This window comes from Conger conger, chromosome 15 (genome assembly GCF_963514075.1).
Source record: "Conger conger chromosome 15, fConCon1.1, whole genome shotgun sequence".
NCBI classification, from domain to species: domain Eukaryota; kingdom Metazoa; phylum Chordata; class Actinopteri; order Anguilliformes; family Congridae; genus Conger; species Conger conger.
In genome coordinates this window covers 22,208,057-22,224,500 of record NC_083774.1, presented here as the reverse complement: position 1 = coordinate 22,224,500, position 16,444 = coordinate 22,208,057, and the positions used below count along the sequence as shown (strand labels likewise).

Genomic DNA, 16,444 nt, shown 5'->3' with positions numbered 1-16,444 from the left:
TTTCAGTCAATGTGGTATGTGATGTGTCAGCACACAGCTTACCAGTCCGTAACACAGTGTACAGTATCTCCAAGTCAGTGAGTCAATAGGTTTTACAGAATAGCTGTGGCTTGTTATTGTTGTGTTAGTTGGCTCTATTATGTTAGTGCGTCCTCTTCTGACAAATATTAGTGTTGTCATTTTCAATGCACTGTACTGTTTTATGAATTGCAGTGTCCCTGTGTGGCACTGCGTTTGTGTGTTGTAATATAGTCTATTGGGGCAGCTTTCTCTTCGTTGTAGTGTGACTGCGCCTTCGTGTGATTGTTGGTCAGTTGGATGAAGCTAATGAGTGACCTCTTCTTTGTCCCTTGTGTGCGAGTCTAGTTTAGCTGCTCTGAGACGCGCTCCGCTCTCTGTCCATCAGGTGTGTGGGCGAGCCTCCGCTCCAGCAGCCGCTTCTCTCCCCACCCCACGGCGGCGGAGGTCGGCGCTCGGCTGGCGGGGAACGACCTGGCACCCCCTGCAGGCAGCGAGAGCCTGCAGGCCCAGCTGCTGAAGCAGCAGGCCGCCTTCTACATCTTCGGGGAGAAATCCCACCTCAGGGTGCGTGGACAGCCTACGTTTGCACTCTTGTGTTCCTTCTAGCTCCAGGGTCCGCAGCCCCGGTCCTAGAGAGCCCCAGGGTGTGCTGGATTTTCACCTTAAATAAGCAACTGATTCAAACCCAAAAAACAAGGTGATACGAGTTAACTGTGTAATCATTGCTCAATTAAGTACTGAGTAACAACGAAAGCCAGCACACCCAGCGGCTCTCCAGGACCAGGGTTGCCAACCCCTCTGCTAGCTCAATCTATCAGCAGATGTGGCCTCCCTCACATTCAGATGGCACTTCACTGTGGTCCTGGATCATTGAAAATAAGCAGTGTGGTGAATTCCAACCATTGAAAATACAGAATAATAGTTTTGTGGATTACACTAGACTTGGTAATTGAATAAGGATTGTTTCAGTCTAAAGCACTTGTACAGTGATCTCTCCAGCTGGCTTTGGAGCATGGAACTGATGAATAACCATTTGTGACCAAAGAAGAAAATTCTTCACAATTTGTGTGATTTTGTGATTTTGTGATCTCTTCGACATTTTTATACTATTATCTAACCATTGCAGAAGACAAACGTTATCTCCTTGAATCAAAATATTGTCAGTTGTTTGTAAATTGGTAGAACTTTTCAGTCCTATGAAGAACTACAAATGTAGTGAATAAGAATGGAATGAATGGCTTTGTATTTCACTTATTTGATGCGTTGACTACAGTCTAAAGCTGTAGTGTTTAGACTGTACCTGGTCAGTGTTACCTGGTCATAATGTAATGGTAGTGAAGAACTGTATCACAGTTAATGGGCTGTTCTTCATCTCTAGTCATGTGTTTTATGGACAAACCGGATTATGATACTGTGCCTAATTGTTACTGTACAGTTACTGTAGGACAAATGTCTTCAACTGTTTAATTGCAAACTGCCATATCTGCTGTCCATGTCTGCTGTCCTGTGCCAATCAAACGTTGCTTGATTGACAGTAACAATCATACCTCCCTGTTCTTGCGAAAGGGCTTCAAGCTGGATGCAGCTCTGAACTGTGAGCTGGTGCCAGTAGACTTTGCCGACACACGGCAGGTAAAAAGCGCATTCAAGAAGCTGTTGCGTGCGTGTGTGCCAAGCTCAGGTCCACAGGATACAGAGGACACCTTCCTCAAGGCCCTGGAGGAGTCCGAGTGGATCCTACAGGTGAGTCCTGAAACTGCTACCCCCCCTTTCCTCTCTTTTTCCCTGCCCCCCTACTTCATGAAGCTTCCATTGCCTGCTAACGGCAGCCTGAGACCCACTCACAGCTCTGGCTTTCCCTGACGTCTTTTGCCCTCTTGTGAGATTCTTTAAAATGTTCAAAACCCATTTTCCCAAGAGAAACAAGGCTCACAGATGGGAAAGGGGTCAAGTTTCCCATTTCCCCCGCTTGAGCATTAATAGTATCATATATTATGGTTATATCCTTGAAAGTCCTGGCAAAGGCACTTAAGGGCCTCAAATAGCAATGAACTTAGTCCATTTGCAGCAGACCTAACATATTTGAAATTACAGGGCCAATAAAGTAGGTAATTTCTGTTGTCGGGAGACTGATTTGTGCGCTGTTTGTGTCTGTGACCTGAACAGCTTCACAAAATCCTGCAGCTGGCTCTACTGCTGGCGGAGCTGCTGGACGGTGGGTCCTCTGTGCTCGTCAGCCTGGAGGACGGCTGGGACGTCACCACCCAGGTACGCCAGCCAATCACATTGCGCATGCGTTGTGACCTAAAAATCTATTTTATGATACATTGATGACACTGTGAATACGTTAATCATTAGACGTTGGATTATAATGTAGGTGTGTATAATGAAGGTATTTGAATAATACAGGATTGCATAACTCTAAATGAAAACTAAATGGTGAGGGTTGTTTCACTTTTACCTGTTTTACTTGTCTTTAATGTGCATGGATTGAACATTGTCCTTCAGGTTAAAGTAAGCAGAAGCACCCCAGAGGTGTGTTCTTGGTCCCAGCTATTTTTCATACTATTGGGACTGTCAGTTTCGGCTACAGGAAACCCACAGAGGGATCACAGGCTTTGAACCTGAGATCTCCCGTTTCTGTCGAGCAATGATATTGCGAGGGAAGAGATGCCGGGGTATTCTTCCTCTCCGCGAGAGGAAAAGAGGGGGGCGATGGAGCCATCTGCTGGTCCCACTGAAGAAACGTACAGCAGCCGCTGCCGTCAGCGTTTCCCGCTGTCATGGCGTTTGAGTGTGCGGGAGCAGATGCTGCGGTCACACGCTCCAGCTCCACGCCGTAATCCCAGCCCCCCCTGTGAGAGAGCAGAAGTGCGCTGATTGTAATTGTGCTCCCCCCAGGTGGTGTCTCTGGTGCAGCTGCTGAGCGACCCGTTCTACAGGACCCTTGAGGGCTTCCAGGTGCTGCTGGAGAAGGAGTGGCTGTCCTTCGGGCACAAGTTCAGCCAGCGCAGCGCCCTGACCCCCAGCAGCCAGGGCAGCGGATTCACGCCCGTCTTCCTGCAGTTCCTGGACTGCGTGCACCAGGCAGGCTGAAGCCCCGTCCAACCCACCTGGCGCTTCATCACCGCCCTGCGCTCCGCCCCTTAGCCCCTTCTGTCTGAAACGCACCCTGTCATTCCTCCTCTCTGACCCTCATACCTCAGAGGCTCCCCACTCCGTTCATTCTGTTCCCCCCACCCTCCACCCCCGCCTAAATCGCGCCCCATCATGACCCCACTCTGTTCATTCTGTTCCCCCCAACCCTCCACCCCCGCCTAAATCACACCCCATCATGACCCCACTGTGTTAATTCTGTTCCCCCCACCCTCCACCCCCGCCTAAATCGCGCCCCATCATGACCCCACTCTGTTCATTCTGTTCCCCCCAACCCTCCACCCCCGCCTAAATCACACCCCATCATGACCCCACTGTGTTCATTCTGTTCCCCCCCCACCCTCCACCCCCGCCTAAATCACACCCCATCATGACCCCACTCAGTTCCGGCCCCGTTTTCCCCATGAAGTCATCACATTCTTCCAGCGTGGAGCAAGTGAAGGGAAACTCTTAGAATTAGTGGAGCGGAACAAAATGACAGTTACAGCTGTCATTGTCAATACGTTGTCCGTTTCTGTTGTGCGCACTCCCTAGGTCCGGCAAGTCATTCAGATGAAGCGATGTTCCTTGGGAGTTTTTTCCCCCTCTAATTGACTGTTATCCGGAGGTTGGATTAGCTGTCATCTGCAGCACAGTTCCCTTTTTTAATATTCCACTCTCTAACACATTTATAGTGTTGGGCACTGGAAACCTGGTGCTAGCCTTTGAGAACATGGTGTTTTCACTGTCTCCTGGGTTTATTGCATACTCAACACATAGTTTCTGCGTCTGTCTTTTGAAACCAATCAAGACAAGTGCCAGGGCTAGCTGACACGTCATGCTCTTAAAGCATTATAAATAATGGGATGGAAATAATAGGGGCGGTTGTTCAAGATCCAGAAAAAGAAGCAACTCGTCCCATAAACAGCTGTTGTTTTTTTCCTAGCATGTCCAGGTGGCCAGAATGTAAAATGAGAAAAATGTTCTCCTTGGCCACAGCATGACTGGAAACCATGTTCCCTGCTGTTCTGATGTTTTGTTTTGAGAATAATTACATCACAAGGCATTCTGAACACTCCCTGGCATGTACTCCTAAATTGTGACACATTCATGTGCGTATGGGGGAACCTGAATGTCCCTTTGAAATGTGGTGTCTCACCCTTTCATTCAAGATACACAATCAGTATCCCATGGAGTTTGAGTTCAACCAGCAGTACCTGAAGTTCTTGGCCTACCACTACGTCTCCAATCGCTTCAAAAACTTCCTCCTGGACTCGGACTATGAGCGACTTGAACATGGTATTTAAGCATGAATTTAAACACAGCCCTTTGTATTAATTATGCACTGTCGATAGACATTGTTTTCACTTTCAGCACATTATATAAAGTATGTAAGGTGGTTCTGTGCAGTGAAATCCAGGGTTGAATTAGGAATATTAATCGTTTTTCTGTTTTATTCCTTAAGAATTGCTCTTCACCTGGAACAAGGTGGTGAAGTTTGAGGTTTGTTTTCAGGTAGCCTCAGGTGCCTCGCATTGTGTTTTCTCTTCAAAGGCACATTGTTTGACGACAAGGGAGACAAACAGGCCAAGAAAGGGATCTGCATCTGGGAATATATAGGCCGAATGCACAAGAGGAGCCCCCTCTTCTTTAACTACCTGTACAGCCCTGAGTCTGAGGTATGGGCCTTCTCTCACAGAACAGTGCCTTTCACACTGACCAAAACAGCCGCTGCATGTTCCCGAAAGCTGTCCAAGGTCCTGTCTCTGAAACATCAGCCATTCTGGCAAGGATGGCAAGCCCAGCATGATAAATTGCCCAGTTCTTTTATTTGAAAAGACGCCTGAGCAGTTTCTAGTTATATGCAATTTTCTAATTTTCTGGGCTGTAATTCCTACACAGATCACCCAGCGTGCGTGTACTGCCCTCAAATTAAGGATGACAGTCTGCTCCATAACCTCATATTTGTGCTTTATTTCAAACCCAACAAGCTGGAGGACAGAACTAAACCAAAATAGCATCACTGTCTCTTGCATTTTGCACTAGTGCTATGGCTTTTGCATTTGCAGAGTTTCCTGTGATCAGAAAATTTCAGAATGATATTAGATCCATTATGTAAAAGGAAAGTAACAAGTCTCTAAAACAAGCAGTGTTTGTTCTCATTATAAATCAACAGGCAGGCCTGGACGGATGCGTATCATGTCTAAGTGCCTCTGCTTGCATAATGATTCAGTGTAGGGGGATTTTTTGCAGAGTTGGATTGTACCCTTGCGGCTTTGCTATTGCTATTGCCCAGCACATTCTAGCATTCCTGAGATGCTGGCAGGATTTTGAGTTAACAGCCTAGAAAGAATGTGATTTAGGCTATTTTTAGCTTTTTTTATCAAATAAAAGGTGGTAATGATGCAGGTGAACTGAGACCTGCTGTGTTCTCTCACTCTAAATTGTATGTAAGCCGGTACTGAGGCCTTGCATCAGCGTGGCCAGCCTGTGTAAGTGGGACTACTACACCGGGGAGACTTTGTCCACGGGCCCGTCCTACGACTGGAGGATGGTGGCAGGAAAGACAGGGGGCGCTGAGGACTCGGACACCATCGCCACTAGCAAGCGCAGGATCGTGTGGCCCTGCTACAGCAGCGTGGGCCGCGCCCAGCCCGACGCCATCTCCAAGCTGCTGGCCGTGAGTCCCCTCCTCAACATGCAGTGCTTGCTGGGAAATGTAGTTTCATTATGTTTTACATTGTTCCTGTGCAACAGCTGTATCTGTCCCCGATGAAGCATATCCACATTTCGGTCAATGCTGCCACGGCAATTTACCTGTTGATTGTTCTGTCCCTTGATTTATATTTGATACTTATTATATTGTTGGCATCATAAAATCTCCATTTTTGTTTAATACATGAATTTAAAGTTTGTATCAGCCTTGTACTTGTATAATGTCAGTCTTGGTTCTGTGACTAATGTATTAAAAATAGAATGCAACTAAAAGGGTCTAATGTAATAAATAAACAATAGCTCTCATTTGTGGATATATTTACAGGCTACAGAGTAGCAAGTACATTGGTGAAAGGGCTATCTTAAAGGCAGTGCCAAGGTAGCCTTTCCTTCCCTAGCATAGTACCAAACTGTCACGCATAAGGTTAGCATTACCATATAGAAGACATGGTGCCTAACAATGAGCTATCAATGACAAATGGATTCCTGTTCTGTTGGGGTCATGCTTAAAGTGTGTGCTGTTGACGTGTGAATTGGTTTCAGGAACTGGAGCAGCTCGAGGGGGAGCTGAGTCAGATCCCCGAGCGCTGGCAGGTCACGCTGGAGAGGGTGAAGGTCAGCATCAAAGACGATCTCAAGCAGGAGGGCAATGTGAGTCTGAACTCCCGGAATCAGCCCGGGGACGTGGGCTTGTCTCTGTGATGCTGTGGGCTCAGTCCTTATGTGGGGCACTTCTGTTCGGCCTTTGAGCCAGACACTTCACCTGAATCACTTTATTACATATCTAGCTGTATACATGGATTGCAGGTGAAAGAATGTAAGTGGTGTCAGTAAGTTGCTCTGGATAAAAGTGCCTACTAAATTCCTAAACTGCAGAATGAGTTAAATAAAAATGCAGTATAGACCTAAGTATATTACTGATGGGGATTGTCCACTTTCTGGGTTCACTTTCATTTCACTATGTTTTTGATTGACCCAGACCATTTACTGTGTGCAGATGGAGGATATGTTAAATGAAACATTCACCGAAACTCCAGTTAAACTGCACACAGTTTTCTTTTTTTTCTACAGTTCTGTCCGTTTAAGTTGTGGGGTTGGTGCGCAGAGTGTGCCAGGAGGTTGGTGTTCTTCCCGGTTCTCGCGTCTGATTCCGGCACTTTCTCTGACACCGCAGCTCCGGAAGCAGTCCGTGTCGCTCTCCGGCCTGATCCCCACCTCCGGCCTGCAGGCCTACCAGCGCCGCTCTATGCTGCACCTCCCGGACAGCGGCCTGGGGGAGGACAGCAGCCCCACCGCCTCAAACGGCGTCAGCAGGAGAGCCGCCACACTCTACAACCAGTTCACCCCCAAGAACGAGGAGAACAGGTACCGTCTGAGCTCACAGGTTGAGGACGGTGACGGGTGGCTTAGCCCTGCTCGCATTCAGAAAGGACCAACACAATGCAGGCAGGCATTCGACCAGCAGTGTGAATTCACTTATTTTTCTTTTTTATCAGGTCATTTGAGGGCGTCCTGTTCAAACGGGGCGCTTTGCTTAAAGCTTGGAAGCCTCGTTGGTTTGTTTTGGATGTCACCAAACACCAGGTAAGGACTCATTCCGTAGACCATTTTCTTAAGCACAGAACAATTTGGTTGTTATATCGGTCCATCTCCCTGTTCTTCTGACCAGCTGAGGTATTACGATACGGGCGAAGACACCAACTGCAGGGGTCACATTGACTTGGCAGAGGTGGAGTCTGTCCTGCTTGCTGCCCCTACAATAGGAGCACCCAAGCACATCAGCGAGAAGGCCTTCTTCGATGTGAGCATCTCTTCTCATCACCCACATTAGCATTCATTGAACCACTCTGCTTATTTACAGGACTCCTTGCGGGTTGTTTGTTTGAAAAGTGAAATTCTTGGCTGAGTGACATCTGATTTTGTGGGTTCTCCGTTGTCCCCACAGCTCAAGACAACCAAGCGTGTGTACAACTTTTGCGCTTCAGACGCTCCAAGCGCCCAGCAGTGGATGGACAAAATCCAGAGCTGCATCTCCGATGCGTGACCGCTCCCCATCCACACCCTAACCCCTAACCCCTGACCCCTGACCCCTAACCCCTGACCGGATGTGGCATGGTGTCAGATAGGTCTTCCAAACCGTGCTCTGGAGATCCCCACCCCTCATGCTTCCACTCCAGGGCCAATACCCACTCACAGAACAGGACCTTACCAGTACGGTTGCACTAATGACACAACACTTGTTTATCTCAAAAATCTAAAATGACTCTTGTGACACCATTTGCCATTAAAACTGTGGATTTAAATGTAAAGTAATAAAATGATAGAAGTAAAGACTATTTAATTGCTTAATTAGTCCAATTTAAGTAGGCTTTCCTGCTTATGAATACAGAAGTGAGGACATCCAAAAATGGTTGAAGCTTGTTAAAAATGCACTAAGGAACAAGGCAATTTATTTGCACTTAAGCCTACAATATGCATTCCATATAACTTAAACACACCAGCCAGGCAAAAAGCTGTTACTTTATAAATATGTACATATGACCTGAGCAGTTTTAATTGAAGAATAAATGAAGAAGAAATTGTACACCAAAAGCTCTGAATATTTCCTGACATTTTGAAGCTCTGTAACAAATGGTTTTCTTTTCATTTATATTTAAATGTGCATTTGTGAATGGTTTAACTTGTGGTTAACATTTTGTTCTGGTTAAGTAAATTAAGTTCATATTAAATATGTAACTTGTATTTATCAAAGCATGGTCAACAATTTGTTGGATTACATATGTAAATATCTCATCCTGTGTAATTTTATACTTTTTTATACATTTGTTTTGAACATCTTGTTTTTATCAAACAAAATCAGTAAACATCAGTACAGCTTTGCTCTGTTTAATCTCTTGTTTTATGTCCTGATATTATGAATACAGTGCTTTCTGTGTGTGCTGGGACTGAGCTGTAATGTTGTTTAGTGTTTATGAAGGAGAGAGGACCAAAGCATCAAAGGCCCTGTTCCTCAAAGATTGTTTTTGAGAAAAGGCTCCTCTCCGCAAGCTGACACTGGTTTAAAGAAACGGCAGGAAAACACCTGCCATCTAAAAGTTGTTTTAGAGACTTGTTACTTTCCTTTTACATAATGGATCTAATATCAATCCGAAATAAATGGAGTACTTGAACATTATGTTCCAGCCTAAAAGTTGGCATTTATCTTAAACCCGATGAATCCATGTCAATTTATGTTTTTCCAATAATGTCATGTATGTGGTATGGACCTTGTCTACTGTTGTATTGTGTGATGACTTAAAGATATCTGTTCTGTTCACCAAACTGGTGGAAAAAATCTTGATATGTTAATTAAAAGATTATTGCCCCATTCCTCTTCTGTTTTTGCCTTCTCATTTTCACCTTTCACGTCACACTTTTTACCCCCTGACACATCACAGGCCCACCATTATAGTAATAGCCTATGTAGGAACTACAGTAAGTGAAGGGTCTGCTTGTCCCTTGGAAAATCAACTGCTGTCGATTTCACATCTTAAGCTCACAAGCACCTAGCACTGCTGTGATAGTGTTCAAACACAGTTGAAATTTTCTCACGCCTAAAGCTGTAATTTACACCTTCAGGACTGACATGTCTACATACAACAAGCAACTACAGTAACAGCATGTCACCAAAGTGCCATCGCTTCACAAAGAAATTGATCTTGATCAGCTCATCTTTGCTTTTTACAATGACCATCATTTCGTATTAGGCAGAAATGGCATGAATTTGTTGCTGTGGGTGTTATTTTCAGCAGAGTCTCTTGCTATTGAATGAGGGCGATGGCCAACATTGAATCATCCAAGGGCCATTTACACAAGTGGCTGTTGCAGACTGTGAGGGGCTGCTAGGTGGTTTATTTGTATATGCCACCATTCTGTGATGCAAGGATGAGCTCTACGGTCTCTGATTGAATCCAGACTGCCAGCTCTGACTGCGGGCAGGAGCTACATGGGGCAATGCACAATTGTGTCGCTCGGGGATGTGAGTTAGGGGGGTCGTGGTCCATCGCTATCTACTGACCCCTGCTGCTTGATCAGAGCTGTGGACCGCATGTCAAAGCCGCAAATGAAAGGTCTTGCTCCGACTCCACTATATGAGTGTAGCTGTAGTCTCTGGTGTGAGAAGAATCAGGTTAGTGACACCATGTTTTTCGGAGGACAACCTTTTCAGCCAGGGAGAAAGCACAGAGGATAAGGAGCAAAGGGGCCACAGCTCAGGGGGTGGCATACGGCTGGAGGATCAGCTGCCCTAAGATCTTTTATGACAGTTTGAACGTTTTTATTTGTGTCCTAGATAAAGTTTTTCATTAAACATTAATCATAATTGTTATCTATCAAACTAATATACCTTTGCCCCAAGGTAGTTTCATGACCATACACTTTAGCCTTTTTAACTGGCTTTTTGAATAACTGATTAAGCTGAATTAACTGTTCCCTCTGCCTATTCAGGTATGAATGGAGTAACCGCTGATTAAAGTGTAAGTGGTGTAACTGCTCCACTGTGCTGCACACAGGTTTTGTTCTATTCTATTTGAATGCATCATCCCCCTGCATCTCCAGGCAGGCTATTTTCTCACTGGCAGGTAGAGAGCACCTCAGAGGCATGCGCATGCTGATCCAGTTCCTGGCACAGACCAGGTCTTGGCAGAGTGGCAGAGTTCTCACTTCCGGAGACTGGCCCGACCCGGGCCCACAGGCACAGTCCAAACCGGTGGGCTGGATGAGTTTCGACTGGCCCAGTTCCAGAGCAGAAAGCGAGGGAACCCCCAGACTGGCTGTACGTTTGGATAGACCAATAGTCTCTAAATCCTCCTTTGCTGGCTGGAACAGCACAGAGAGCAGGTGCAGGGATGACTAACATCTGGAGAGCTGGTCCAGATTTATCCACCTCTTGGAGTGCAGGATTAGTACGTCGACCCTGGGAAGGGGGTGGGGAGGAAGTGGGGGGTGCTGCTGGATTTCCAGGCATGGACTTGATTTCCCCACAGGAGACTGCAGCTCGTCTGACGAACAGGGCAAAAATGAGCACAGACTGGTACGTTGAAAACGTGACAGGGCAGCTTGCTAATGTACTCTTCGTCTCTGAGGTTTGAGGCCGCTTTTGCGTCTGTGTAAGTCTGTGTATTATCGCGTTCACAGACCAGGCCATCGCATCAGTATATGTGCGTGCGGGGACTGTTATATTTTCACAGCAGTCCACAGTGTCTATATATGCGTGTTGGTTTTCATGTTGTCTGGCCTGGCCATTGCAGTGTTCATATGAATATAATACGTGTTTCCATTCCATTTGCCACACAACCTGAGGAACCGGCAAAGTCATTTAAATTCACCCTAATATGTGGCCATTGCTGATTTAATTTTCATGAATTAAATTTTTTTTTTTTTTTAAAGGAAATAAGCATAATAGGTCCAGTTCACATAATTTTGTGAATACAGACTGAGAAACACCATGCTGTGGAGAGTGGCAACGCATCAATATATTCCCGCATACTTAATATTTCACCGTATGGAAGATGGCTGTTGAAGGAAAGGTCAATTGTTTTAGCAGTGCTAAAGAATGTGTGGGTCTTCAGAGATGACATAAAGGAAGTCATTATTTCTGATCCTCCTCTGAACTGACAATGATAATAAACAGGCTGGAGATTGATGCACATCGGGGGTCTGATAATCTCGCCCTCCCTCAGCTGCGGGGTCTAAAAATAGCCCCGGCTGCAGGACTCTCGCTCTTCTGCGCCCAAATGGGTGCCATTGATCCGCAGCAGACTCTTCTCTGAGCTCTTTCACTCTCTCTGGGTAAGGGCCCTGTTTCCGCCCGCTAACAGCAGAGCTGCACCAGCGCACTGCAGTGAAGTCACTCTGGGAGGACTCCACCACAAACTTGGCCAACCCCAGGCAGCAGCTGCGAGAGGTTTATTCGTAACCAGACGGCGCTGAGAATGATCTTAATCCAGATCTATTTAGATGAAAATCTGCTGGAGGGAATTCAAATAAACCGTTTGCCGATTGGGGTCCCAGAGCATGTGGACGAGAACAGGCGGGGGAACAGACGAGATATTTTTGCCTTATTTTGGAATGCTGAGGCCTTGCGCGATTTAGTCATGGAGACCCTGAAATCCTAACGCTGAAAAACATTAAATCACATCTCATGGAAATATGCGCATATATCCCACTTACCACATGTTCTTACATACAGCAGAAGCATAACTTTCATAATCCACAAATTCAGAGAATGTGGACTGAAAAATCTATTTATATTTCAAGGCATTTATATTTGAATCTACATAAATATTTTCACACTGAAGACCTGCAATTAAATAGAATCTTATATCATCATCATATATCATATATTAGCCTATATTTCAACATATATTAAGACATATTTTTCTGTGGTATAGAGTGGCAGGGAACTGGAGTAGTAGTGTTCTATATCTGACATGCATTATTTCCAAGTGTGAATTCAAGTGCAATTTAATGTTCTACTTGACCATTTGGTAGAGCATATCATATGTTTTCCATGGCTTGGCGAGGACATTAAACTAAGGGTTAACATTAGTGGTGATCCATTTACAAACCGGTTGCAAACGGCCATGGTGGCTGGCCCGTTAAAGGAACTGTGCTGGTTATTTTATGCGTTGTTTAAAATGCATGGCATTCCCAGCTAATGCGCCTGTGGTGCTCATGAATGGAAGAACAGCAAGAACCTTGCAGGAGGAAAAACTATTGTGCGTTTTGACGATCACACTAAAGCCAGTTTGGTCACTGTGACACCAGATAGTGGCAGCATGTTTAATCCTGCACAGAGCTCCCCTGGCCTGAGAATAAATCCCCACCCACCTCTCTCTCTCTCTTCCTTTCTCTCTCTCTCCTAATTCGGGTAAAGGTTCTCTATCCTACCCTTGTCTTTGCCTTTGTGTCCTTGGCACTATTTTTCCAAAATGATGCTCATTTAGGAAAGGGTGCAGATGGGATGGAACAAGATGGTGGAAAGAGGCGGTTCTTCAGGCTGTGTCCCACCATGCCATCACCTCTCACAGGCTGCTTTATTGTGGTTAGCTCTTACACTTTAACTGGAGCTGGAGCAAGGCCTGTTGCTAAAGCTTCAGTTAGGTGGAAAATACACTCAGTGACATTAAGTATTTACTAGAACACTAGCCTTCTGCTGCTGCTGCTGGAGCTTATATCCACTTAGAGGTTTGACGCACCATTCTCTGCAAACTCTAGAGACTGTTGTGCGTGAAAATCCCAGCCGTTTCTGAGATATTCAAACCACCCTGTCTGGTGGCAACAATTATTCCACTGTCAAAGTCACTTAGATCACATTTCTTCCCCATTCTGATATTTGGTCTGAAAAACAGATGAACCTCTTGACCATGTCTGAATGCTTGTATGCATTTAGTTGCTGCCACACGATTGGCTGATTAAATATTTACATTAACAAGCTGGTGTACATGTCTACCTAATAAAGTGATCACTGAGTGTATATATTGCGTTAGCTCCCAGATCTCTGTCTGTGTATTCTGAACTACATTTCTGAATTACATTTGCTCTACTGCTTGCTGATGTGGGAGTAACTCCCTAGGTGTTAGTAACTCATAAAATCTTTAAGCTATCATCATGCATCTTTTTTGGGTGCAAAGGAGAGCACTGCCTTTTAAATTCATATCACAAAGCGCCTGTGCTCATGAAAACAGCGCTAAAATGGGATGATTGACTGGATGCAAATCACAGTCCCATTGAATAGTATGACCTTAAATATGTTTGTGCAGTTATGTAGGGGAAGGCGGTACTTTCAGGTAGGTAACCCAGGGTGTACCCCAGGAACATAGTGAAGGGGGAAGTGCCCCCCCAGGGTAAGCAGCGGTGCGGTGAAGTGGTAAATGCATCACTGCATTTTCAGCTGTGATATTCGCATGGTATAGAGACTACACCTGACCTGGTGAGAACATTACGACATAATGCCAATTGTATTGAATTTGTTGAATGGTTCAACATAAGATTATGAAAGTCTAAGTCTGTCTTGCTCAGTCTAAATGAACTGTAAGTCGCTTTGGATAAAAGCGTCTGCCAAATGACATGTAATGGAATATAATGACATGTAATGTAATGTAATGTCTTTTTTTTGTTGATGTTTGCAGAGGCGCTCTTGAATTCACTGGAGGTGCAAGGACTCCGCTATTAATAACTGAGGGACCATGCAACCTAAGACCTAATCGTAGTCAGGTAAAGCTGATATGACTTTGAAGCACTTTTGAGATATCTAATAATAACATTACATTACAATCATTACCCAGAGCAACAAAAATGCTTTAACTGTAATAAAGGTACCTAGCACCACATGTAAGATGCACACTGACCACTTGTTTCCTCCATGAATAACATAAAGATAAAAGTTACTGATACTGCTTGTAATACTATACATGTCATTTTTCTAACTACGCACTAGCACAGGGGTCGGCAACCCTGGTCCTGGAGAGCCGCAGGGTGTGTTGGCTTTTGTTGTTGCTTGGCATTAATTGATCAATGAAAGCCGTTGATTACACAATTAACTCACCTCACCTGGTTTCTTGGGTCTGAGTCGCTTGCTTATTTTAAGGTGGAGACGAAAGCCAGCACACCCTGTGGCTCTCCAGGACCAGGGTTGCCGACCCCTGCACTAGCAGAATCATACATGTGCTAGTGTCATCATATGTTCAAAGGTATCATTTGTTAAACTGCCCTCATGTTAACAAGTGTCATTACATGAAGGTTTCTCTGGCTGAGGTAAGACACATAATGTAGGAGGATGGGTATACTAATGCTGTCTGTTCACCATTCACCAGCATGTCCCAGCTATTTTCCATTCATTTGTATGGGTGTATACTTCACAAAACATAGAATACCAGGAGTAAATGAGAATCCTCTCATTTCCCCATCACTGAGCTTTGGCAGGTACTATGCTACTACTAACCTCTCTGTGCAGAGAGGCACTTGAACAGAGTGAGGGTGATCACAGAAACGTGTTTGAGTAGGCACAGAAGGCGGAGGAGCAGGGAGCGTATGAGAGAAGACGAGCGGATGTGCGCTGTATGCCACATTAGGCAACATCTGGCCGCGGGTGCGTCCCCCAGCGCAGGGTTGGGAGAGGACACGCGGACGCCTCGCCGTCCTCTGGGACTCCGCGAGCTCCGCATTCCTCCCCGCCGTAGTCACCCCGCCGCGCCACGGAGACGACCCTGCTCCAGCATTCTAACTGCTCATCCCACTCTGCAAACCTCCAGGAAATAGAGCGAAATTTACAGAGCGATTCACGGCCAAGAACATTTTTTCCCCAAACGCTAATAGATTTGGAAAGGAAATGTATAAAAATATCAGCCAGACGAATTCAATTAAGTATGTTGGATACAACATGAAGTGCAACCTGCAAATCTATTTCACTATAGAGATGTGAAATTGAGAACACTTATTCACACTGTGATACATAACTCTGCCAAACCTTTACCTTGGAGCATATCTTGTGTGATTTATTACTTGTCTTGTCTGGTTGCATATTGTTCAAACACGGATCAGGGCCAGTACAACCCTCTGCCCTATGCTTGCAGGGGTATTGTTATTTTTAAGTGTAAAAGTATGACATCACTGCATTTTCATGCCAGTAGTTTAGATCAATTTTTGGCTGCTCTTTGGGCAGTGTTTTTGACTCTTCAACTAAGAAAATATGACATTTGACAGCTACAGCATCTGACATGATTCATGTCAAATGAATAGACTCTCAGATAACTCCATGTGCTAATGACCAACTATGGTTTCTGGGTCAGGAAGAGAGTGTCAAACAAGGCAAACAAACCAAAGTGCAAACGTTGTCCAATGAATGACTTCTTAGTCTGTCTTAACCAGCTCAATGGTGACACCAGCTGGTCATATTTAAAACTACTCCAGAACTTCATAACGTCATTGAGGGTAGTTTATAAAGAATGAGATGGACAGCGACTACACAGCGACTGCACAGCGAATTCCGTATTAAATAATTAGCGGTTTACATTTTTTTTCATAAAGGTGTATTTATATTTAATACTATTTCCGCGGTGCATGTGGGCCAAATGACAATTTATATTATTTCACATTGTGGTAAAGCACTGAAAGTTCATATTTCATTAGTATGAAACATTGAGTAAAATAAGATTTTCCGTTTATTTCAATTAATTCAATAAATAGCTGGTACATCAACTTACCCAAAGTATTGACTGGGCAATGGCTTTTAAAATAGATTCTATGGGCATTTGACGCTGTAATTCCCGTTGGGACCAATGCGTGCATCAATCTGCCCTCTAGTGACAAATATTATGTATTGCATTTGCAAGTGAAACGAAGTTGAAAGGAATAAATAGGAAATACTTGTTTTAAAAAGGATATGGTTCTACTGGTTTGTTAGGGCACGGGCATATTATTCATTAATTCATTCATTCATTATCCTAACCCGCTTATCCTGAACAGGGTCGCAGGGGGGCTGGAGCCTATCCCAACATACATTGGGCGAAAGGCAGGAATACACCCTGAACAG

General features: G+C 44.9%; 1 protein-coding gene across 1 annotated transcript in view; it reads left to right on the top strand.

Annotated features, from left to right (window-relative positions):
- The window catches only part of LOC133111378 (myotubularin-related protein 13-like), a 99,493-nt gene extending 90,253 nt beyond the window's left edge, over nt 1-9,240 (top strand). Inside the window, exons 30-41 of the mRNA XM_061221675.1 lie at nt 407-585; nt 1,588-1,764; nt 2,188-2,289; nt 2,923-3,108; nt 4,329-4,455; nt 4,711-4,835; nt 5,612-5,836; nt 6,415-6,522; nt 7,046-7,236; nt 7,368-7,455; nt 7,541-7,672; nt 7,817-9,240. Coding sequence (XP_061077659.1) covers nt 407-585; nt 1,588-1,764; nt 2,188-2,289; nt 2,923-3,108; nt 4,329-4,455; nt 4,711-4,835; nt 5,612-5,836; nt 6,415-6,522; nt 7,046-7,236; nt 7,368-7,455; nt 7,541-7,672; nt 7,817-7,915 — 1,739 coding nt within the window. The 3' untranslated portion in view covers nt 7,916-9,240. The remainder of the gene's footprint in view (nt 1-406; nt 586-1,587; nt 1,765-2,187; nt 2,290-2,922; nt 3,109-4,328; nt 4,456-4,710; nt 4,836-5,611; nt 5,837-6,414; nt 6,523-7,045; nt 7,237-7,367; nt 7,456-7,540; nt 7,673-7,816) is intronic.
- Nucleotides 9,241-16,444: the final 7,204 nt, after the last annotated feature.